We start from the raw sequence: 25,979 nt of genomic DNA, 5'->3' as shown, positions 1-25,979 counted from the left end.
GTCCGGCAATCCTGATTTAGGTTTTCCGTGATTTCCCTAAATCGCTCCAGGCAAATACCGGGATGGTTCCTTTCAAAGGGCACGGCCGACTTCCTTCCCCATCCTTCCCTAATCCGATGAGACCGATGACCTCGCTGTCTGGTCTCCTTCCCCAAAAACAACAACAACAACTAGCATTAGTAGACTTAGAGAAAGCTTTTGACAATGTTGACTGGAATACTCACTTTGAAATTCTTAAGGTGGCAGCGGTAAAATACAGGGAGCGAAAGGCTATTTACAATTTGTACAGAAACCACATGGCAGTAATAAGAGTCGAGGGGCATGAAAGGGAAGCAGTGGTTGGGAAGGGAGTGAGACAGGGTTATAGCCCCACCCCAAAGTTATTCAATCTTTATATTGAGCAAGCAGTAAAGGAAACAAATGAAAAATTCGGAGTAGATATTAAAATCCACGGAGAAGAAATAAAAAGTTTGAGGTTCGCCGATGACATTGTAATTCTGTCTGAGACAGAAAAGGACTTGGAAGAGCAGTTGAACGGAATGGAAAGTGTCTTGAAAGGAGGATATAAGATGAACATCAACAAAAGCAAAACGAGGATAATGGAATGTAGTCGAATTAAGTCGGGTGATGCTGAGGGAATTAGATTAGGAAATGAGACACTTAAAAGTAGTAAAGGAGTTTTACTATTTGGGGAGCAAAATAACTGATGATGGTCGAAGTAGAGAAGATATAAAATGCAGACTGGCAATGGCAAGGAAAGCGTTTCTGAAGATGAGAAATTTGTTAACATCGAGTATAGATTTAAGTGTCAGGAAGTCGTTTCTGAAAGTATTTGAATGGAGTGTAGCCATGTATGGAAGTGAAACTTGGACGATAAATAGTCTGGACAGGAAGAGAATAGAAGCTTTCGAAATGTGGTGCTACAGAAGAATGCTAAAGATTGGATGTGTAGATCACATACCTGATGAGGAGGTATTAAATAGAATTGGGGAGGAGAGAAGTTTGTGTCACAACTTGACTAGAAGAAGGGATTGGTTGGTAGGACATGTTCTGAGGCATTAAGGGAGCACCAATTTAGTATTGGAGGGCAGCGTGGAGGGTAAAAACCGTAGAGGGAGACCAAGAGATGAATACACTAAGCAAATTCAGATGGATGTATGTTGCAGTAGGTACTGGGAGATGAAGAAACTTGCACAGGATAGGGTAGCATGGAGAGCTGCATCAAACCAGTCTCAGGACTGAAGACCACACAACAACAACTAAATCGTTTTGATTACCATTGAAAAACGCAACACCTAAATTACGGGAGAGTGGTCTGGGAGAAACAAGACTGTGAAGACAGGTCATGTCATGCCTGGATAACAGTCGTAAGAAGGTTTTCTATATTCGAGTTCCTCATTGACTCCTAGTTTTAAGTTGTCAAGTAGTTCCACAACAGCGTACATTCCGGTGCAGAGTGGAAGCTTCATTCTAAGAAACTGGGCTCTCAGTCGGTAAAATCTCAATTTGAAAATCAACATTTTTTTCTTTGGTACAAAAAGCTGCTTGAGACACATAGTGTTATGGTTCGTTTGAAAAATGTTTCAGTGTCGATGATCCGTTGTCGGTGATAACTGAAGCACTAAACTTCGTTCTGTTCGGTTGCAATGATCTCCGATATTTTTATTCGTTCATATTTTCCAGCAAACACGCTCAGTAAGAAGTTTCAGTTAGAAACAAGAATATGTTGAATAAAAATGAAACACCGAAAAAATGTCAGATTCATGGCAAAGAGATGGCCTAAAAATTAGAGAGACATTTTGCACACATTATCATTCATGAATAATAAATTATCATACAGTAAAAGTGTATCTTCTCCCACTCTAGTTAGACTCATATAGTCTAAGTACAATGTAGGCTGATATAACTACAGTGTCAGGTACTGTCATCCACAGTGTAACAAAGCGTGAACGACAGCGTAAAATGTACTGTAAACGCACTCATCCAGTGTCAGGTACTAACAGACTGTTAGGAACTAAAACATTTAATAGGACCTAAAGGACAGTAACCTCTTCAGATAAGGTTTTCATAATATTGTCACAAATTTTTCATCTTACTTGCCAAGTCTTCCTTTATTTCTAAATGTTCGTAAATCAGAGTGTTAATCTTTCTACAGTTTCCTTACTTTAGATTCTGTTCGGTAGTGCTGATATAACTGTATAAGAACTAACAAAAATTGTGAAGAGTGGCTTGTAGCGTTTTTGTTAGATTAATTACAGAACAGAAACTTTAGAGTAACATCTGGGAGAGATGGTAGTAGCTTTTTTCTGAATTTCGTTAATTCAGTTGCAACAATCTCGAAGTCTCTGTTGTACTCGCTTTTTACGAATTATTATCTCGCTGATACTGGTAATAAATGACACACAGGGGTAGTATCTAGTGTAGTCACATGAGAACAACTGGAACAGTTGTTCGCTTTCAAAAGTTAGATGCAACAGTTCGCGCTGAATTGTCGCGGGTTGGCGGAAAATGTAGTGATTAGAAATCGTGCACTTACAAACCGACAGGTACATTTCATTAGCACTTACACCATCTCTGGAGGAATATTTTCTGACAATTGCATACTTTCGGTGGATGATTCATGACGAGTTGCCTAAGACTTCTAGTTTACAGCTATAATTTTTCAATTATATAAGCTTCAGAGTGCACTACGTGAACAAGCTTTTCTGTGTCACGTTTGAAAGATAACTTGGGAATTGGCTCACCTGTAAATGGGTGTTGCCTCTTCCTTGAACCAGATGACCAGCGTGAAAGAGTCATTGTCAGCTGGTGGTGAGATATCGCACGGTAACCGTGCCGTACCCCCCAGCACTGCCTCCACAATCGGGTAGTTTCCCACTGTAAAGAAATACAAACACATGGTTAACAACACTATAGACTACAATAATACAGTATTTGAGGAACCTTGCAGTGCTAGAAAACCTAAGAAATAACTAAAATGTTTCACTTCAACGTTGCAATAATGATGTCAGGAATCGAGTTACCTTGATCTGTATAGTTAACGTGTAGCATTCATAAAAGGCATTCTATTTCTCTGAAGTAGACGCACTCATTAGCAATTAAATTAAAGGCAAACGTTTAGTACCTTGGTTCATCCAAATGAGTCCTTCCTTGAACTCCACGGGGTAGTGACAGTGTCGGGGAGCCAGTCTAAAGTGCGAGCACTTAATTGATTGATTTCGGGAAACTGTTTCGGGCTTGGTCCGAGGCCAGCAATTTTAGACAGATGGCTTCCCATTTGTGACAGGTATTTCAAAGGATGTCCGAGAGGGGCTATATGATGGAGTGCAATAGCACCCCTCCCCTTACCCTTCTTGAGTTCTTAAGATCATTCTGATATAATTTGAGAGCATTAGATTGTGTATCGACTTCCTCAGTTAGTACCAATAAAACTGAGGAAGCAGGGCTGCTGTCATACGTACTGGCTTTATTAGTTTCTCAGCCTGCAAGCCACTAAGTACCTCCATTCCTGAAGATCCTCATGCAACAATCATCAGATTCCAAAAGTATATAATGAAGTTTTTAAATGATAAAATACAGACTTTATCGAAAAACTGCAAGCTATCAAATGCATCAACGTGCCAGTCAGAACGCTGTAGTACATTTGCATTTGTTATCGAATTTACTGTGTGGCACATGTTCGGTTTAGTTGATGCTTAAAAATGTAAGCAAAATACTAGGCCCTCCCAGTGATTCAAAAAGAGTCATAAATGATATCCATCGAAAATTTTGTCTGCTGTGTCCATTTTTAACATTAAAACACACTCAAACTAAATTCTACATCTACATTTATACTCCGCAAGCCACCCAATGGTGTGTGGCAGAGGGCACTTTACGTGCCATTGTCATTACCTCCCTTTCTTGTACCAGTCGCGTATGGTTCGCGGGAAGAACGATTGCCGGAAAGCCTCCGTGCGATCTCGAATCTCTCTAATTTTACATTCGTGATCTCATCGGGAGGTATAAGTGAGGGGAAGCAATATATTCGATACCTCATCCAGAAACGCACCCTCTCGAAAACTGTACAACAAGCTACACCACGATGCTGAGCGCCTCTCTGGCAGAGTCTGCCAATTGAGTTTGCTAAACATCTCCGTAACGCTATCACGCTTACCAAATAACCCGCTGACGAAACGCGCCGCTCTTCGTTGGGTCTTCTCTATCTCCTTTGTCAACCCGACCTGGTACGGATCCCACACTGATGAGCAATACTCAAGTATAGGTCGATCGAGTGTCTTGAAAGCTATCTCCTTTGTTGATGGACTACATTTTATAAGGACTCTCCCAATGAATCTCAACCTGGCACCTGCCTTACCAACAATTAATTTTATATGATCATTCCACTTCAAATCGTTCCGCACGCATACTCCCAGATATTTTACAGAAGTAACTGCTACCAATTTTTGTTCCGCTATCACATAGTCATACAATAAAGGATCCTTCTTTCTATGTATCCCAAATACATTACATTTGTCTATGTTAAGAGTCAGTTGCCACTCCCTGCACCAAGCGCCTATCCGTTGCAGATCTTCCTGCATTTCGATGCAATTTTCTAATGCTGCCACTTCTCTGTATACTACAGCATCATCCGCGAAAAGCCGCATGGAACTTCCGACACTATCTACTAGGTCATTTATATATATTGTGAAAAACAATGGTCCCATAACACTCCCCTGTGGCACGCCAGAAGTTACTTTAACGTCTGTAGACGTCTCTCCATTGAGAACAACATGCTGTGTTCTGTTTGCTAAAACCTCTTCACTCCAGCCACACAGCTGGTCTGACATTCCGTAGGCTCTTACTTTGTTTATCAGGCGATAGTGCGGAACTGTATCGAAAGCCTTCCGGAAGTAAAGGAAAATGGCTTCTACCAGGGAGCCTGTATATAATATTTTCTGGGTCTACATCTACATCTACGTCCATACTCCGCAAGCCACCTGACGGTGTGTGGCGGAGGGTACCTTCAGTACCTCTATCGGTTCTCCCTTCTATTCCAGTCTCGTATTGTTCGTGGAAAGAAGGATTGTCGGTATGCGTCTGTGTGGGCTCTAATCTCTCTGATTTTATACTCATGGTCTCTTCGCGAGATATACGTAGGAGGGAGCAATATACTGCTTGACTCTTCGGTGAAGGTATGTTCTAGAAACTTTGACAAAAGCCCGTACCGAGCTACTGAGCGTCTCTCCTGCAGAGTCTTCCACTGGAGTTTATCTATCATCTCCGTAACGCTTTCGTGATTACTAAATGATCCTGTAACGAAGCGCGCTGCTCTCCGTTGGATCTTCTCTATGTCTTGTATCAACCCTATCTGGTACGGATCCCACACTGCTGAGCAGTATTCAAGCAGTGGGCGACTCATGAACAAATAAAGCGAGTTGGGTCTCATACGTTCGCTGTTTCCGGAATCCATATTGATGTACAATTACTCGTACATATATTTCTGAAGAGCGTAAGATGAAACATGTAGAGGTTATATATATAGAGTGCTTTAAAATTTCCCTTACGAACCTCTATACCTTGTAGAGAGGAGTGAGTAGACAGTATTTTGAAATGGAACCCATGTTAGGAAATGTGCCGCTCGCATGCTACAGACGTCTGAAAATATGTTTTCTAGGTAGGTATGCAACAGGGTAGACACGGTGGAAGTTGAGTGTGAGGATGCTTACGTCGGATCAGCTGATGTTATTTGGTTGGAGCCTCATCCGCCTGTCTGTGAGTCTTTCACATTTGCAGAATACATAGGCGTGATCCTTCTGCACGGGGAAGCTCATGGTAGCGGAAGAACTACTTGTCGCCTTTACCAAGATCCCTATCCGCAACATCCGACTCCATCGCATACCCTTTTCGCCACAGATACGCAACGTTTCGAGAAAGTGGTAGCTTCACCGTCAGCATTGGTGACTGTGGTGCTCCAAAGAGACGCCGCACGCCCAGATAGGAAGAGGCAGTGCTGCCTCACGTTGAAAGGAGCCTGTCAAAGAGTACACCAGTACGATTTCTTTGGTCATTAATGAGTGGAGCTGTAAAACAAGTAACGTTCTGGATCACGACTAATAAATTGCTTGTAAAAGTGGTAGCGTTACCAGCATATTTTCAAATGGTTGTAGCAGAGAAACGGTGCATTTCAGGTCATAGGTTCCAGTTCAAAATGTTATCTCCTGAATCCCCTCTATAAGTTCTAGCAGGTAGTAAGAGGAATTTTAGAGCACGATTAAGAATGAACAAATTATTTTTCTTATGTTTTAAATGGCAACATATGAAGTATGTTGTACGATGAAATAATCATCGAGTATTTCTATCGAAGTTATATGGTTCACGTTAGAGAAAATCTTAATGTATATGTAACAGGAATATCTAGCTGCTAGTGATAAGAAATAAAACTTTCATATAGGCTCAGTCGTAAGAACAAAAGTTAACAGACTTCGTTTAATTAGTAGAATATTAGGAAGATTCAATAAGCCTGCGAACGAGCTTAAAAAACGCTCTTACGGCCCATCCCGTCTGTGGGAACCATATCTCATAGGACTAAGAGGGAATATTCAATTATTACATATAAAGGGCAAAACGAATGGTTACAAATTTGTTTGTCCCATGGCCGGAAAATCTGATCTGGCAGTCGCTGGCATACAGATCCCAAATGTCTGTAAAAGTCTAGCTACGAAGTTTCAGGAACTATTTTTAAGTGAGGAGTCTAGAAATATAGTACAGTCCCAATTACTCCCATAGGTATCCCGGAAGCAAGGTTAAACTTAAGACACTTTATACGTAAACGGAATACGAAGAAACTCTAGTGGTTACTACAGGGTTGCAGGGTTGGACAAACAGAAGTGGCCTGAAGAACAGAGTTCCAGGGTACGAAGAAACATAGAGGAAAGGAAATACACTACTAACGTGACTATAGCGGATGTAGAAAGTGAGCGCTATTTATCTCTTGGCACTTTTAGGTCCTGGTATGAAAGTTTCTGAAGCTGGATCGAAGCTGGACTGATTTAATTGCAGCATCCTCACCCGAAATATTCTGCTGCAGTTCTTGGAGGCTATGAGGGTTGTTGCGGTACACTCTCGAGTGGACGGCTCCCCAGACAAAGTAATCGTTCACTGACACATCATGTGACCTCTACGAGCAGAGTGACTTCTGCTAACAACTCTGTGAGGCGTGAAGACTGTGTAAATGTGCCTCAGGCTCCGGCCGGCTCGTTACCCCATGCTGTTGCAAGTAACTGCAGGTCTTTTGCTCCGCCGGGCCACTTTTATTTGCCCTACCTTGTAGAATGGGAGGTACCCCCCGCCATACACTTCTCAGGCGCTTGCACAGGCTAAATGTAGATGTAGATGTCCTTCATGTTGACACAATCGTCAGTTACTCTAGAGGCGGAAAGGGCGGTGAATGGGAGTGGCAGGGGTGGGGGAGGGTGGGGGGGGGGGGAGAAAAATCTGTGTGTCACTTCTCTGTGAATCGTGTAAACTTTGTTACGTGTATTGTCGTAATTCAACTCTTTGTGCATCGTATTGCGTGACGTGTAGATTGGGGATCTGCCCAGTGTGTGATTTAACCACTTGGGAATAGCTTTTATTGTGTATGATATTGACCTTTTGTAAGTTCTTAGAGATGGTCTGATTATTGCAGTGACTGAAACGTCGTAGTTTTATGTGACATCGCTTTTTTTTTAAAAACATTGTGAACTTTGCCGATGATATCGTAAATTTGTCAGAGGCAGCAAAGGACTTGGAAGAGTAGTTGAACGGAATGCTCATTGTCTTGAAAGGCGGATATAAGGTGAAAATCAACAAAAACAAAAGAAAGATAATGGAAGGTAGACGAAATAAATCAGGCGATGCTAACAGAATTAAATCAGGAGACGAGACACTTAAAGTAGTACAAGTGTTTTGCTATTTGGGCAGCATGACACCGAAGTAGAGGGGACATAAAACGTAGACTGTCAATGCCAAGAAAAGAATTTATGAAGAAGAGAAATTTGTTAACATCGAATTAAGATTTAAGTGTTAGGATGTCTGTTCTGAAAGTTTTTGGTTGGTTGGTTGTTTGGGGGAAGAGACCAAACAGCGAGGGCGTCGGTCTCATAGGATTAGGGAAGGATGGGGAAGGAAGTCGGCCGTGCCCTTTCAAAGGAACCATCACGGCATTTGCCTGGAGCGGTTTAGGGAAATCACGGAAAACCTAACTCAGGATGGCCGGACGTGGGATTGAACCGTCGTCCTTCCGAATGCTAGTCCAGTGTGCTATCCACTGCGCCACCTCGCTCGGTGCGAAAGTATTTCTCTGGAGTATAGCCATGTATGAAAAAGAAACATGAATGATGAACAATTAAGGCAAAATGAAAGTAGAAGCTTTCTAAATATGGTGCTACAGCAAAATGTTGAAGATTAAATGGGTAGATCACCTATATATTGCGGAAGTACTAAATAGAATTGGGGAGACAAGAAATTTGTGGCACAACTTGACCAAAAGAAGGGATCGATTGATAGGACACACTCTGAGACGTCAATGGATCATTGATTTAGTAGTGGAGGTAATTGTGGAGAGTAAAAATCGTGGAAGGAGTCCAAGACAAGAGTACGATAAGCAAATTCAAAAGGATGTAGGATACGCTAGTTAGGAGATGAAGGGGTCACACAGGATAGAGTAGCTTGGAGAGCTGCATCTAATCAGTCTTCGGACAGACCACAGCTACAACAGGCAGCTTCATACGCAAAAGTAGCCTTAAAACCACACTCCGCTTGGTCGCTGTGCTATATCCACGGTTGTAAGTCCCTGCGTGGATTTAATCTGTCTTGACTCATCACCCAGCTAGTGTACTGAGTGTTAAGAACCATACAAACAATTACTTTCAATATTCAAAGGAAAAGACACGCACATCCAACATAAAGGTGACGACGTGTCTCGGGGTCTACGGTGTGTTACCGATCGGTCGTTCACACGTCCATTGACACAATTTGCCTGGGCCGGCCAGACGGTGCGTTTGAAGTCTTTTTGTGAGCAGACAGACGCGGGGTCAGCCGGCGTCCGCGTCCGGGTCGTACGTGTGTCGCCCCGCCAGGCAGGCCGCACTGTGAGCTTCCGCCCGTGTCTCCCCCACTACGGCTGTCCGCTTCTGGCCCCGCGCGCTGCCACCACCGCCACTACGAGCGTGTAATTGCCCGTGGGACGGCGCCGAGGAATGCCGGGGTCGCTTGTGTCGCAGTCTTCCACCGCCAACTGGGGACAATTAGGTCAACAGGCGGCGGCCCCGCCGCTGCCACTGACGGCAAGACGCGGAGGTCCTGGTCCGTTCTATCCGCCACTTCTCTCCTCCCGTGAGGTTTTGCGACCATGTCACACACGTATTGCGACAACAGTGTCTGGACACCTATTATAGGACTTTAGCGTTGGATGTGATCACCCTTCGAATGTATGACGAACACCTTCAAATGATGTGCCTGAACGTCAGTGGAGGAATGGCAACGTCAAGAACCGAAATCAGGGAAGGTACTGTTGGTAGATGCTTGGGCTCTGGAGCGAAGTCAACTTTTTCTTTATGTCTTCTGGTTGCTTTGCTGCGACCCGCCACGAATTACTCTCCTATGCCAACCTCTCCATCTCAGACTAGCATTTTCAACCTGCATCCTCAATTATTTGCTGGACGCATTCCAGTCTCTGTCTTCTTCTGCAGTTTTTGCCCTCTACCGTTCCTTCTAGTACCATTCACTGGTGTCTTAACAGATGTCCTATCAACCTGTCCCTTCTTCATGACACTGTTTCCCACATATTCCTTTCCTCTCCAATGCGGCGCAGAACATCCTCATTCTTTATCTTATCAGTTCGCCTGATTTTCTGTATTTCTCTGTAGCACCACATCTCAAATGCTTCGATTCTCTCCTGTTACGGTTCCCCACTGTCCATTTTTCACTACTATTCAATGTTGTGCTCGAGACTTATAGTCTCAAATTTCTTTCGCAAATTAAGGCTTCTGTTTGATACTAATAGACTTCTTTCGGCTCTTTTTGCTAGTGCTAGTCTCTTTTTGATATGCTCCTTGCTCCATCTGTCATTGGTTATTTCGCTGCTTAGGAAGCAGATATCCTCAGGTTCATCTACTTCGTGCTCTTCGATCCTAATGTTAGGTTTCTCGTTGTTCTCACTTCCGATACTTATTGCTTTCATTATTATTCGATTTGCTCTCAGTTCATATTCTTTACTCATTAGACCATTCCACTCAGCAGATCCTGTAATTCTTCTTACTCAGGACAGCAATGCCATAAGCGAATCATATAATTGATATCCTTTCACCTTGAATTTTAAGGAAGCAGATTTCCTCAACTTCATCTACTTCGTGCTCTTCGATCCTAATGTCAGGTTTCTCGTTGTTCTCACGTCCGCTGCTTATTGCTTTCTTCTTTCTTCGATTTACTCTCAGTTCATATTCTGTACTCATTAGACCATTCCACTCTGCAGATCCTGTAATTCTTCCTACTCAGGACAGCAATGTCATAAGCGAATCATATAATTGATATCCTTTCACCTTGAATTTTAAACCAACTCTTGATCCTGACTTTAATTTCCATCACTGTTTCTTCGATATACGGCCGGCCGCGGTGGCCGTGCGGTTCTAGGCGCTTCAGTCCGGAAAAACGAGACTGTTACGGTCGCAGGTTCGAATTCTGCCTCGGGCATGGATGTGTGTGATGTCCTTAGGTTAGTTAGGTTTAAGTAGTTCTAAGTTCTAGGGGACTGATGACCTCAGATGTTAAGTCCCATAGTGCTCAGAGCCATTTGAAGCATTTTTTCTTGTACACATTGTATATTATCCATCTTTCCCTATACATTACACCTATTTTCGACGTTGTAACTCTTGCCAAAGGTGTTCCGCTACGTTTAGGTAGATATTCTTGGCAACCTACTCAGTTTCAGGAATATAGTTGTTCTTAAACCATTGTCTCACAGATGCTCCTTATGCCACGGTGCAGTGTCACGTCGATATAAAGAATCATTATCTCTGAAGTGTTCCCTTTTAGTATGCAGTACGCAAAAATGTGCTCGGAAGAGTCTTATTTCATAGTGTTCCCATCGTCCGGCCGAAAGAGGGAAGCATAGCGTTTGGTGACGGTTTCAACCGCCAAATCATTGTGTTGCATGATTACTCTGCAGGGGCACGTTTGACAATTTTGATCATTCTGGCTGATCACCCCATTCATGGTACAATGACTGATGATTTTCGCTGATCAGGTCCATCTCATGATACAATGTTTCTTCCCGACTGAATGCTGTCTTCCAAGAAGATAGGGCGTATGTCCACACTGCTCACGTCGTTCAGGAATGGTTTTGTGAGCACTAAGATGAAGTGTCCCATCTCCCACGGTCGCCAAAGTCAGCAGATCTCATTATTATCCCGCGGATTGGGTGTTTGTGATGTCCTCACAATTTCATCATCATCATTCATGACTGTGGCTACATTGGACTGTGAAAAAATTGGACTGTGTAAAAATTGGGACTTTGTACGGTCGCTGATGACCGTGCAGTTGAGCGCCCCACAAACCGAACATCATCATCACCATCATCTCATTATTATTGGGCCTGTGTCGTCTACTTTGGTAAGAAGGGCGTGCGATCGTTATTCACCTTCTTTATCGTTGGCTAAGCTTGCCACTGTTCTTCAGGAAGAATGATATAATTCCCTTGATATCCGTACAGAACTTGTATTCGTCCGCTCCAAGACGACTGGTACCTGTTTTGAATGCCAACTGTTTCGCCACACCATATCAGGCATGGTAATATGTTGCGTTTATTCCATATTTTTGGGATCCTGTGTTCAGAAGTGTCGCATGCAGAGTGAGCTAAGGTGGTATCCTGAAGCGAAAACAGCCTCTTAGACAGCTTCCCTTAACTTCATCAGCTTTCGGTAGGGACGAGCTCTGTATACTCGCTTTAAACTTGGCAGAGTGTCCTATGACATCATCACCGACTCTCCCTTTCAGTGTTCTCAGAGAGTCGACTCGCCTTGCCTAATTAACCGAGAACCCATCACTTGAGTCTATTGTCGGGTACAAATGGACGACAACGAATATGTTGTTCACCTTTATCAGTGGTTTTGAATTCGCATTGCTTGTTTTCCTTGTGTATATCTAGAGGGTGGAGGGGGAAGGGGCTGTGGCTAGTGGACGGGCAATAGGCCATACTCTACCACGAACTTTGTTGAATCCAGGTTAACATGCCAGCCCCCCATGAAGATGTGGAATACGGCCAAGAAAAATAAGAAGGTTCTCTTATATCCTGGGGAATATGTTCTCACAACAAATTTTAATATCACTAACAAATACAAAATAATGTCCACCACTGTCACAATCATTTGGGAAATTTTAATCGCTTTACTCTCAATAATTTGCACGACAGGTGGTTGAAATTACAGAGAATCTGAAGGGATAGTGACGCACAATAGCCTGAGAAATATTATGTGGCCAAGAGATTTTCGCGCGACTGTTCTTTTACAGCAATGTAAGTCTGATCTGGTGTGTAAACAGCTCAGGGCCAGGGAAGGGACGCCGCAAACAAAGCCCACTTTAATTATCTGGACACAAAGCAGTTTCGAATCGATCTCTCCGCTGTGTCGGCTCTTAATAAACTCGAGGCACGCCAGCGTCAGTCCGACTCCAATCACGGTAAGACAAGCAGTTCATGCACAAAATCATGCTGCATTTTTCTTGTTTCGTATTTCTTAGAATAAACGTTTTCCATTTGGAACCTCTTCATCATGTAATTATTTACATTGGAGGCTTAAAAATTGGATTCCTATTACCAAAGAGCCCCCAGTTTTAATTATAAGATGTACTTCCTTTTAAAGAAAAAAAACTTTTCAGAAGCCTTCTTACATTATTAAAGAACTTGTAAGAAGTAGACCATAGTGTGGTGAGCAGCGGCGTACATGAATGGTAAATTTTACTGAGGCGTCTCTCTTAGATGCTGGTTGCTTACATGTCGTTCACATGTAGTAGACTGTAATTAATGAAGCTAGCTGGTACAAAAATCTTGGTTTATCTAATTTTTGCGGCTTGTGTAGAAGTAAAATCATAACTCAGTATGAGTTTTACCGGCTCGATTACTTAACAGTTTTAACTGTGGAATACAATTTTTGTAATGGAAGGATTACTTTCGCTTTGCAATGAGCGAATGATTGTTATCAGTGACCTTCCAAAACAGTATTAATTTGTTATAAACCATAAACCCACCCTGTAGTACACCAGGAAATATTTTCCCGTCCTTTGTTATATATTCAACGTTGTCTTAAAAGTCAGCCACTATGGAGCGTCATGTTAATTCAATTATTTTTCTTTAATTTGCAGAAATTTAGTTGGATCTAGTAACTAGAAAAATTCTTTCTAGAATACTGCCTACTGATTGCCATGTAATTAAACAATACCAAAGTATATCATTACGGAGCTCTTCATTGTTTATTTCTTCTAGGAAGTGTTTCAACTATCGGTGTATTTTGGTATTTGAACTGTTGTTGTGGACAGTTTCACAGCTGCCCGCGTAACACATGTATAATGAAATTACTAGGCGTTTACAGCGACCTAAGGGGAAAAGGAGGTTGCATAAACAAGTCGATAAGAGCCTCACTAGGGTAAGACGCGTGACGCATGCAGTTCCCGGACCGATTTGCCGCCAGCACTGCTGTATACTAATAACCGTTGCTAATCTCCGAATTCCACAATTTTTATCTTAATAAAATTGTCAAAAAAGTGCATAAATGAAAGTACAGCATTGTTGAAGGATAAATTTGTGACATTTCCACGTGTTGGCAGAGTGATAACAGTATATTCTTTTCCAGCTATAACCACTGGCGTCCGCAGCTTGTGGTCTAGCGTTGCTACCACTGGATCAAGGGGTCCCGGATTCGATTCCTAGCTGGGTTAGAGATTTTCTCTGCTCGAGGACTGGGTGTTTGTGTCGTCCTCATCATTCCATCATCATTCGTGAAAGTTGTTAGACTAGAATGTACAGATTGGAAATCTGAGATATACGTCCCGGTCTCCCTATTATCCCTGTTCATCTTCCCCTCCTCCTTTCTTTGTCCACCTCCTCCTCCTCCTTCGCTCCTTCTCTCTGATTCACCTCCTACCCCTCTCTCTGTCCATCTTCTCCGGGTATTGTATATTTTGTTATCTTCGTGTATAGTTACTGACAAATTAAAGAGAGAGACCCTTTCTAAATTGTCTTATTAGACACGTTACGTAATACAGGAACATAGGTGTAATTAAACGAGGTCTTAAGGGAAGTTCGGTCAAGAACATGCATTGTCTAATACCTAGCACTACACATTTTGCTGTGTTCGTTAAACTTGGTGGAGAACTGGTGTTACTTAGTATAACTTCAATCCAGTGATTCTAAGCAAAAGCATAAGTCCTTGTTACTGGTTTAAGACTTTCTCTCTTAGCTTGTTTTATAAACAGGGGAAAATTCTTACACACTTAAATATCGCTCATTTGTTGTTGTATAGGATGTCCCATAAAGGACTCAATTTTTAATTTGATAGTAAAACACGTAATTTATTTGAAATTTGCTAGTATTATTATGTCAATATGAAATAAAAAGAGAGCAATTAAACGAGACACAAATTATCAGGAAATTCTTGTCCGCAGCTTTGCAACACACATCCACTCCGTGGACAAAATTTTAGACGACTCTAAAAGTTCCGCTTAAATTTGACCCATTACAGTCTAATTTCTGCCTTGAATTGTGGGATGGTTCATGGATTGTTCACAAGAACACAAGATTAGACGTACCACCTACACACACATTCACACACACACACACACACACTCACACACACACACACACGAAAGTTTCACATGGTAATAAATCACACGATCTCGGTGGGCAGTTCTGATCGCCATCGGGAGAGATGGACGAGCGGAATTTGCTTCTCTCATCAACCTTGTTGTTTCAGTGGCTATGCTTTTCCAATATTGTCTACAAAAAAGGTATGGTCCAATTAGTCCGCCGCCAATAACCCTCACCAAATAGTGACTAGTTCTGGATAAAGACACTTTTCACGGACCATGCAAGGATTCTCTGTGCGCTACAGGACCGGCAATTTTCTTTATTCAAGTTACCACTGAGCTGGAGGTGTGCCTCGTGACTTTCTTATGGAAAACACTATCGAGTTCTTGTTTTCTGAATAAACATTCGGCAAATGTTCGACGCTTTACGTTGTCCATCGCCTTCTGCTCTTATGTTAGTTTGATCACAAAAGGATACAAATGCAGATCTTTTGCCAAAATTCGATGCAAACTGCTTCTCGGAATAGCTGACTGTTGAGGACGGCGGCTAATCGACTTCACTGGACTTGTAGCGACGCTCTCACTGACGAGAGGGACACTTTTTACCGATCGGCGAGAAGGAGGATGTTCAAGTGATTTGATGTTCTTTACTCACCGTTCACTGCACTATTCACACATTAATCGCATTTCGGCTACCACAGATCGCTCGAAGTCTTCGTACGGTCTCTGTATAGCATTTACCCTAGTTGAAACGCACTTTCAAAATCTGAATGCGTTGATCTGTTGCCGTATTTTAGCTGATAACAATACTCACAAATGCCAGCTGACAATGACAATCGGTAATGGTAGTAGTAACAGATCACAGTCGCTTAAATTCCAGGTCCGGCAACCTAACAAACATGAAGAGATGATCAGTTTGAAAATTGCTTTCTTTATGGCACGCTCGCATATATTCTAGCCCTACCTACCTCTTAACGTTATGGAATAGCAGATATCATGTCACAAATAAACAAGATCACTGTACAGCAGAGTGAATTTTCACTGTGCGCCTATGTGAGACTTCATGGCGGATTAAAACTGTGCACCAGACTGCGACACCGTACCTGGGGTCCTGCACGCGAAAGATAAAGGTCCCGGGTTCGAATCGCACCCAGTTTAAAATGCCATTAAGTTTAAAGGTGAGTGTCTAACTGCTTTCTATATATGAATAATAAATACGTCGTTTAACTACCTAAATCATTTCTAGTCCTAATGTCTTAGCACCAGCAGAGAGCCTGCCCGGATGTTCCCCGACAAAAAGAAAGCGACTACAACGAGACAAGAGGTAAGGCTTCAGTTAATTTTCTCCGATGTCTGATTGCCTTCAAGAAGTGTAGCAATTCTGAGGCTGCAGCAACGTGCCGCATGGGAATAGTCATTGGATCAGTGAGCAATAACATAAAGGCCACACCTTTCCTGTTGATATGCTGTTTTTATTGAGTTTTTGTGATATTATAAAGTAACATTCGCAGTTCATTACCTAAGTAGGTTTAACCACTCGCTGCAGATTAATTTAGTGCAGCAACTATAACAGTAAATGATGGTGCTCCCTTGCCCAAGCAACTGTTTCTCTGTCATCTCTTAGGATCCAACTACTATTTTGTCAACTAGTGAGCTTTGGGGCCAGGATGATCACCACTGCACAGGGTTATTCAGGGGTGCCTGTGACTCGATGACAACAGCAGATAAAACAAAAAAAAATTATTTTAAGTAACGGCAATATGCTCACATATTTCTAATGTTGTACTATAGCTGACATTTCGTCGTGAGAGAACAGCAGATATATTAGTATTTAAAACAATTTTCATTTATTATTCAGTCTCAGTTGATAATTTTAAATGTATGACAAGTTTCCATCACTCTGGATCATCTTCAGACCTATGTAGTGGCGTCAGCAGCCCTCCCTGTCTGTGTCAGAATCTCTTATCACAGTACTCTGTCACGAAATTCTGACACAGGCACGACGGTTTGCTGATGCCACCATATATATCAGAAAATGATCCAGAGAGACCATGTAAAATAGCAGTCTTGTTACTCTCCTACGACCCACTCGTTGCCTAAGTAGCCTGGCTGACATATTATGTACCAACTGATATGGCGAGTTCTGAGGGTTTAAAATTATTGTTGAAGTTTCCGCAACCTCTCTTTGGTGCTCTTCGGTCAGTCAGCTACGGAGGGTGAATCTCTGTCAAAAGCTGGCCACTCGTCAGAAAAACTACTTAATAACGGCCGTTGGAAGAAGATCCCGAGGTGTGCGGCGGCACGCAACCCATTCTCCTACTTTCCCGTGATCGGTAACATTTTCTTGTACTCGTAATTTAGGTAAGATCAGTCGTTCCTTTTACCATCGATTGGGGTGAGTGCCCATGCATAATTCGAATGTGATGTTTAAATGCGGCGACACCGAATGGATAGACATTCCACAGTAAACTAATAAACACATTCAAATCATTGCTCCGTACATCCTATCTTATGAAATAGTAGGCTTCAAGATGTATATAACTACACTCCTGGATATTGAAATAAGAACACCGTGAATTCATTGTCCCAGGAAGGGGAAACTTTATTGACACATTCCTGGGGTCAGATACATCACATGATCACACTGACAGAACCACAGGCACATAGACACAGGCAACAGAGCATGCACAATGTCGGCACTAGTACAGTGTATATCCACCTTTCGCAGCAATGCAGGCTGCTATTCTCCCATGGAGACGATCGTAGAGATGCTGGATGTAGTCCTGTGGAACGGCTTGCCATGCCATTTCCATCTGGCGCCTCAGTTGGACCAGCGTTCGTGCTGGACGTGCAGACCGCGTGAGACGACGCTTCATCCAGTCCCAAACAAGCTCAATGGGGGACAGATCCGGAGATATTGCTGGCCAGGGTAGTTGACTTACACCTTCTAGAGCACGTTGGGTGGCACGGGATACATGCGGACGTGCATTGTCCTGTAGGAACAGCAAGTTCCCTTGCCGGTCTAGGAATGGTAGAACGATGGGTTCGATGACGGTTTGGATGTACCGTGCACTATTCAGTGTCCCCTCGACGATCACCAGTGGTGTACGGCCAGTGTAGGAGATCGCTCCCCACACCATGATGCCGGGTGTTGGCCCTGTGTGCCTCGGTCGTATGCAGTCCTGATTGTGGCGCTCACCTGCACGGCGCCAAACTCGCATACGACCATCATTGGCACCAAGGCAGAAGCGACTCTCATCGCTGAAGACGACACGTCTCCATTCGTCCCTCCATTCACGCCTGTCGCGACACCACTGGAGGCGGGCTGCACGATGTTGCGGCGTGAGCGGAAGACGGCCTAACGGTGTGCGGGACCGTAGCGCAGCTTCATGGAGACGGTTGCGAATGATCCTCGCCGATACCCCAGGAGCAACAGTGTCCCTAATTTGCTGGGAAGTGGCGGTGCGGTCCCCTACGGCACTGCGTAGGATCCTACGGTCTTGGCGTGCATCCGTGCGTCGCTGCGGTCCGGTCCCAGGTCAACGGGCACGTGCACCTTCCGCCGACCACTGGCGACAACATCGATGTACTGTGGAGACCTCACGCCCCACGTGTTGAGCAATTCGGCGGTACGTCCACCCGGCCTCCCGCATGCCCACTATACGCCCTGGCTCAAAGTCCGTCAACTGCACATACGGTTCACGTCCACGCTGTCGCGGCATGCTACCAGTGTTAAAGACTGCGATGGAGCTGCGTATGCCACGGCAAACTGGCTGACACTGACGTCGGCGGTGCACAAATGTTGCGGAGCTAGCGCCATTCGACGGCCAACACCGCGGTTCCTGGTGTGTCCGCTGTGCCGTGCGTGTGTTCATTGCTTGTACAGCCCTCTCGTAGTGTCCGGAGCAAGTATGGTGGGTCTGACACACCGGTGTCAATGTGTTATTTTTTCCATTTCCAGGAGTGTATATACAAGTAATCAGAATAACGCTATTTAGTTGCAGAGTATCGCTTCTATCGGTACCCAACCGACGCGTTCAAGTTCAAGCTCACGTTCATGTTGTTGTTTACACTAGCTGTTGTCTCTTTTTGCCCCCTTGTAATGACAGTTCCCTGCGGTTGCCGTGCCCTGCAGCAAAACACGATGAGAGGAAAGGTCTATTTCCCTGCAACTCTAGCTGATACGAATGTAAACAATAACAACAAATGTGTATCTACACACGCTATGTGTATAAATATATAACACTATAAACAGCGGCTGGTTGTTGTTTTCTCTGCAGGAGTCAGCTAGTATTTTACATATTTATCTAGTACATCTATGCAGATACTCCGCGAGCTACCGTACAGTGCGTGTTGGAGGCTGCTCACTCCCTCTCCTGTTCCACTCACAAATAGAGCGAGGAAAAATCAGCTGTCTGTATGCCTCTGTATGAGCCCTAATTTCTCGAATCTTATCTTCTTGGTTCCCCACCACAGTTCTGACATGTTCGTTCCATTTCCTATCGCTTTGCAACGTTACGCCCAGACATGTTAGCGACTGTGTTAAGCAGGAAACTTGTAATACTGTATCCGAACATTACAGTTTTGTTCTTTCTAAGCATCAGAATTAACCTACATTTCTCCACGTTAAGAGCTACACAATCACGGTCTCATAATGTCAGTTTTCTACAAAGTATGTCAATTTTGTGTTCAACTCCGATGTACTCAGAAAAAGGAATGGTGATGGAGAAGAATCAGCTAACGGCTACATGAAAGAAATGTTCAGATATCATTAACGGAACAGATACCACAAGATTAAACAAATATTACGCTAATTAAACAAAATATTACATTCATACTATGGAGCAATCTTTCGCGTAGGCTGGTTACTAAATGTGACTCAAAAATTTACCTGCCCTTAATGAACTGAACAATCCAATTGATCAATCTGCGGTTATCATTGGCGGCAGTTTTGCTGTTAAATACAGGTTCTTTCGATTGTAATGTTGTGATAGTAGCTAAAACCAACAATATTTTATAGGAAAGAGCATACGCAAGGTCTGCCACGCAGTATGAATGTCATATTTCGCTAAAATTGTTTGAAGATATTTAGGGACTGCAGCCGGTCTTCGTGAACTTCACTCCTCGATATTTCGACTCGATGTCTCCAAGTTGTCTTCAGGTGAGCCATCGAAGACTGACGAATATTATACTGGCAGGTGTGCAGTCGAAATATTGTCGAGTGAAGTTTACGACGACCGGCTGCAGTCCAGAAATATCGTCGAACATTCAGTTCACCGGGAAAACTTCAAATTTCATTTGCTAACGTTACTGGTGATGAGCTAGATACTGTACACTTACTTCGTTAATGAGAGGTAAATATATTTCATGCAGTCATTAGTCGATGACCTCCTATTTACATGATTTTTCACTCTCAGTCTTGTTTGATGCTAACAGGGATCGTTAGTGAAAATGATCGATTTATCCGATATCAGCCATATCTGAGATCAAATCTTTATGTGCTGCCAATGTGTCACCTGATGCGACAAAATTAATCCCTGTCTCAAGAAATACCGTTCTTGAAATGGTGATTATAGCTTCGGTAGTACCTAGGCATTGATCGTCCCTTTTTCATGAAGCAAGTGTAATACGCTGTAATGTACTTCTTAAGACTCAAATGTAGAAATTCTTGTAAATGTGTCGGCACCACGTGATTTGGATATGCGGTTTCCCTCTCTACATTTGGTTTTACCATTCGTGGCTGTAAATACTGATAAATATTGCGCTGTACGCTATAATCCGTCCGAATATGATGTACGTTTGTTTGCAGTTCCATTTATTGACACATATTCGTTTATTTTGTGATGTTGCAGGATTATGAAATGCGTTTTTAATGCTCTGTCTTCATTAATCCCGTTGATGGAACATTTTATCCGCACCACTGAAACAAAACGGCATCCCATCGTGCAAAAGGTTGGGTTTCGTAAATCGGCTGCCACAAGAAAAAAAAAAAAAGCGGCATGTTCCCTTGAGGAACCGACGCATTCACTCCTTAAATTGCCTTATTTATTCCATGAGAGCTTTTAAAATGTCAGACCTGAATTTCCGGGAAGATTTAAGAATCTATCTTGTTTTATCCATCGTAGTGAAATGGTTCCTGAAAGCTTACGTCATTGAAAGGAGTGGTTTTGGTGTGACAGTCGTCACTGCCAGCAGTAAATATTGTCACGTAGAAGAAGGTGAAATTAGGTAAATGACAAACACTAACTTTACTTAACGAAGGTTTAGCCAGCACTGGCACACACAACAGCATGGAGCGAAGTGCCTGCCACCAGAACACATACGGTATATATACAGTTACAGATCATTCATGTACAATGATTCTAGACATTTGTAGATATTTCTAGAATGTACTCGAACCGAGTATAGAAATTAAAATTTTAGAGTGCATGTAAGTTTTGAACTCACCACACTCCATACAACAGCTTTGTGTCATAAACACTGCACCACGGTGATTGTGCTCCTCAGTTTCATCTCCGACAATATTTTGAGACAACCAGACAGTTTCTTAATGATTTCTTCTTCGGCATTACGTTGCTCCTAAGCCTCTAAGTCAGGAATAGGAGTAACACGCGATTCAGTTTACCACACTTCCACCTGTCAGCTATCTGAGTCATAGGCTGATGCACTCGGTCACTTCAACAAGCCATGTTGTTGCAACATGGACAATATAATCATTATTTACCATGTACAGCTGTGCGCAGGGTACAGAGTCAGCAGACTGCATTAATTACATCTCTTTCCAGGATGGCAATCTTGAACTTTCGCCCTGCTGTCCACGACTAACAGACTACCTAAAACGCCTCATTTTTCATCTCCCATCGTTTACATTCGTTCTTCGTAATTTGTGCTCGTTGCATTTCAACGCTTAGGAAAAAGTTAAAACACTAGCAACTGTAATAGGTAAACCTTCCGTCGTCATCCTCACAACTGTACAAACAAAATGGCTCCAGATAAGCGGAGAGAAATATAAGGCACGGTATTTTTCTCAGGGGAACAAAAAATTTTTCAGTTGCCTTCAAACGAACGTAAAGTTGCGTACCAAATTAAGTACTGAAAATCTCAACATTTATCAGTTACGTCAATACCGAGAAGGCAGTGTCACTAATGTTGTAGCATTTTAGATCACCTTTGAAACTGAACATAACTGCATTTATGCAACTGAAATATACAGTGAAGCAAAAGGAGTCCACTTACCGTTCTCGCTTCCCGCGCCTGGGTTCCCGGGTTCGATTCCCGGCGGGGTCAGGGATTTTCTCTGCCTCGTGATGACTGGGTGTTGTGTGATGTCCTTAGGTTAGTTAGGTTTAAGTAGTTCTAAGTTCTAGGGGATTGATGGCCATAGATGTTAAGTCCCATAGTGCTCAGAGCCATTTGAACCTTTTTTTTAGTCCACATACAAGTGACAGTCCACTTCCTAGAAAGTCAACCAAGGTGTTGTTAGCTCACAGAAAAAGTTTCTTTTTCAGCTAATCGAAACACTGCTATTACATCACTTCAACAGGCTATTGAGCAGTTTATCACGACCGTAATAGCTGCTTATCTTTCTCGTGATGGAACTACATCTCATGTCAAGCGATGACATTTTGCAGTAAAGATATACGTAGGTCTCACATATTGGCAGCAAGCGAGGTGGAACAACAGTTAGCATACTGGACTCGCTTTCGGGAGGACGACGGTTCAAACCCTCGTTCGTCCCTCCAGTTTCGTTTTCCGTGGTTTCCCTAAATCTCTCCAGCCAACGCCAGGACAGTTCCTTTGAAAGGACGGCCCATTTCCTTTTCCATCCTTGACACAATCCAAACTTGAGCTCCGTCTACAATGTCTTTGATATCGACGGGACGTTAAACCCAATCTTCCTTTTTTCCTTCATATATCAATGACACTTGCTGCAGACTCCATTCATGCTTACTTAAATTTATGCAAATGACTGGACCTGACAGTATAATCGTCTATACCAGTTTTTTATAATATAAATCACAGTTTTTCTATTTAGTGCACTCTTATCCCTGTTGGCCCCTGACATGATATTCGAGAGTTATGTTCATTTCCTGTCCTTAATGCCTGTACATCTCTACGAAGATAGCATGCTTCTCCTTCGACTTTTAGCTGAATTTATTACTTCACGTTCATACGTTACTCCATTTGAACTGTTACACCAATCAATACGTTCGACCTTAACAGCAAATTATCCATCGGCCTAATGTGACCTACGCAGTACGTTCTCCATCAGCATGTACTTACATGCAGGTGGAATACACGTTGTTATATAGGCATCGATCTGTGCAGGCAAGTATTATACTAACGATGTAAAATCAGGTTACTAACACCAATCTATACAAATATAAGAGATGATTTGTAATATATGTAATATAGTAGCAGATTAAAATCAAATTTTAGTCATTTGTTGTGATAATTCACAGAGAAAGTAAAAACTTATCTTTGTGCCACCCTTCAAACCTGCATAGCCTATGTGAAATAATATCTGGTTGGCAATGCCCGAGAAAATCTTTAACGGTAGAAAAATTGCTCCCCCATCAACAGCCTCTTGGACAAACACAACTGATGGTAAAGTTAACCAATACTAACACAATAGGTATTGATTATTTTAACGGAAGGCGCTTATCTTCTGCAGATGTTTGTTAAAAGATTAGGGCAAATATTTGTGACAACTCTTTTCGCAGTTGCGGCATCTAAAAGCCAGTTTATTATAGGATCCGACGGACGTACATCCTTGGAAACGGAATACAAATTAAGACACCACTGACTATAAAAATGTACGAAAATGTGAAGTGTACGAAGTGACCGTCAAGCCATAGGATACAGATGTACAGAATGGAAGTGAAATCATGCGAGAGAGCACGCAAATATACAGCTGGCGAAATGGATTGCAGTTTCCAAATTCCACCCTGATATAATCAATAAATTTTTTATGGATTTGTGACCGCATTGTCAATATACGACGTATATAAAACTACGGACGTTTCGGTCCCTGTTGCAAGCGACTTTCTTCTGAAGAAACCCAGAAAAATTTTATTGAATGTGACAATGGCCGATGAAGCCTACGTTTATATCCACCCCGATATGTTTTTATACACTAGAGGTATAAATATTTAACACATTGCTGTAAGGCAATAGCTCGTTAACTCACAATTCGGTGGCGAATCTGGATTCGGTGATGGAAGAAATGAGATAACGCGCTACATTCCCATCTAAGTGAAAGCAAAAGGAATCGTGATGGACATAATTTCCCAAGGCGTGTGAAGAAATTGAAAGTACTTCTCGGATGGTCTAGACTGTAGACCCACCGAAGAAGATGTGGATCGTGTTCTCGGAGACGGCGTCAGCGTAAACAGGTGTAATTCGATCTCAGCCAAGTGTTCTTTCAAAATTAGATGCATCAGAGTATTTCAATTGTTGTAATTAGGAGAGCTAAATTCAGGTACTAAAAAGTAAATCTACTATATGCTCCAGCGTGAGATCCTATCTTGTCTCCAAACCATTCAGTTTGTGAAGAGAAACTCTGTAACATTAAAACCTAGCGTCCGTTCTATGTCACGTTCTACAGACGGAGCACAACTGCAGCTGGGAAATAAATGCAATGCAATTCGGTTATTCTGTTGTTTAATTAATAGTCCTGATACTCACCTCATGTGACTTACGAAAGCAATAGACAATCGCAGTCAAGGTCACCAGACTTGGGTTAAAACCGTCTTTCTTCCAAACGCAAACTTAGAGACTGTCTTCAGTAATGAATATTAACGAAGTTTACAGAATTAGATTTTCACTCTGCAGCGGAGTTGCGCTGTTATGAAACTTCCTGCAGATTAAAACTGTGCGCCGAACCGAGACTCGAAGACGGCACCTTTGTATCTCACGGGCAAGTGCTCTACCAACCGAGCTACCCAAGCACGACTCACGACCCCTCCTCATAGTTTCAATTATGCCAGTACTTCCTCTATTACCTTCCAAACTTCACAGAAGCTCTTCACCGAACCTTGCAGAACTAGCACTTCTGGTAGAAAGGATAATGCGGAGACATGGCTTAGCCACAGCGTAGGGGATGTTACCAGAAGAGATTTTCACTCTGCAGTGGAGTGTGCGCTGATGTGAAACTTCCTGGCAGATTAAAACTGTGTGCCGGGCCGAGACTCTAACTCTTTCCCGAGTTCGAGTCTCGGTCCGACACTCATTTTTAGTTTGCCAGGAAGTTTCATTTAGGAAGTTAATGTAAATTAGATTAGTATCGTTACACTGGTATAATCTTATTTTTCAGATATCAACACATCTTCCTCTATTATTTTGTGGCAAATATATACTAATTACGTATTAGGTTAGTCTAAAATATGTGTAATCTCATGAAATTTGGCAATGTTAAGTAGATTGATTATACAACACTATACATAGCTGTCTTTGTTATAGTTTCTCCTTCAAAAGTGGAAGTACTTGATTAGTAAGTTAATACTAACTTAGTTTTATTCTTTATACGCAAAGAAGCTCTCCGGCAAAAAGCCGTTGATAGCACCAGAGCCATAACAAAGCAACCTAGTTGATTCACATTGTTGATACCTACTATTGTTGCCGACACTGTGTTATTTGAGTGAATGACAGTGCAGTGTCTATAATGATTTTAGAAATATGTGTTTTAAGTGCTTTTATGTGAGAAATAGTGTAACGTGAAAATTTGCGTGAGAATGGAGAAAACATTTACGGAAACGTTTAAAGTTATGAAGAAAGCTTAGACAGGTGATGCTACATAAGCACTGCAGTATTTTGAATCGTTCTTCTGTTCAAGGAGAGCACAGTCATCAGTGGCGTGCGACCCTTGACCTGGAAGGCTTTCCACCCTAACTATTGACCCTCATACCCAAAATTTGTTTCTGTTAAGAGATTGTTCTTATAATGTATCGACTATCGAATTTTTCCTCGTTTAGCGACCGTAGAGCAAAATAAATATCGAGTAAGCATTTACAAGGTGTACCTTGAACAAGCTAACACTGACAAATGTTAACGCGGCGGATTATAACGGGTAACGATAGCTGGATTTACTACTCTGAGACAGCATGAGAATTGTGCCCCCAATTGCAAATATGATGAGACTCCAGCTATTTGGTTTACAGGTGACG

The 25,979-nt window shown here is 42.5% G+C and overlaps 1 protein-coding gene across 1 annotated transcript in view; it reads right to left on the bottom strand.

The window, feature by feature from the left end:
• Positions 1 to 25,979, bottom strand: part of LOC126187897 (nephrin-like) — an 878,271-nt gene that overhangs the window by 512,463 nt on the left and 339,829 nt on the right. Inside the window, exon 2 of the mRNA XM_049929248.1 lies at positions 2,745 to 2,877. Within this exon, the coding sequence (XP_049785205.1) occupies positions 2,745 to 2,877 (133 nt within the window). The remainder of the gene's footprint in view (positions 1 to 2,744; positions 2,878 to 25,979) is intronic.

Source organism: Schistocerca cancellata, chromosome 5 (genome assembly GCF_023864275.1).
Source record: "Schistocerca cancellata isolate TAMUIC-IGC-003103 chromosome 5, iqSchCanc2.1, whole genome shotgun sequence".
Taxonomy (NCBI): Eukaryota; Metazoa; Arthropoda; class Insecta; order Orthoptera; family Acrididae; genus Schistocerca; species Schistocerca cancellata.
The sequence above is the reverse complement of the archived record's forward strand: the minus strand, read 5'-3'. Positions and strand labels throughout refer to the sequence as shown.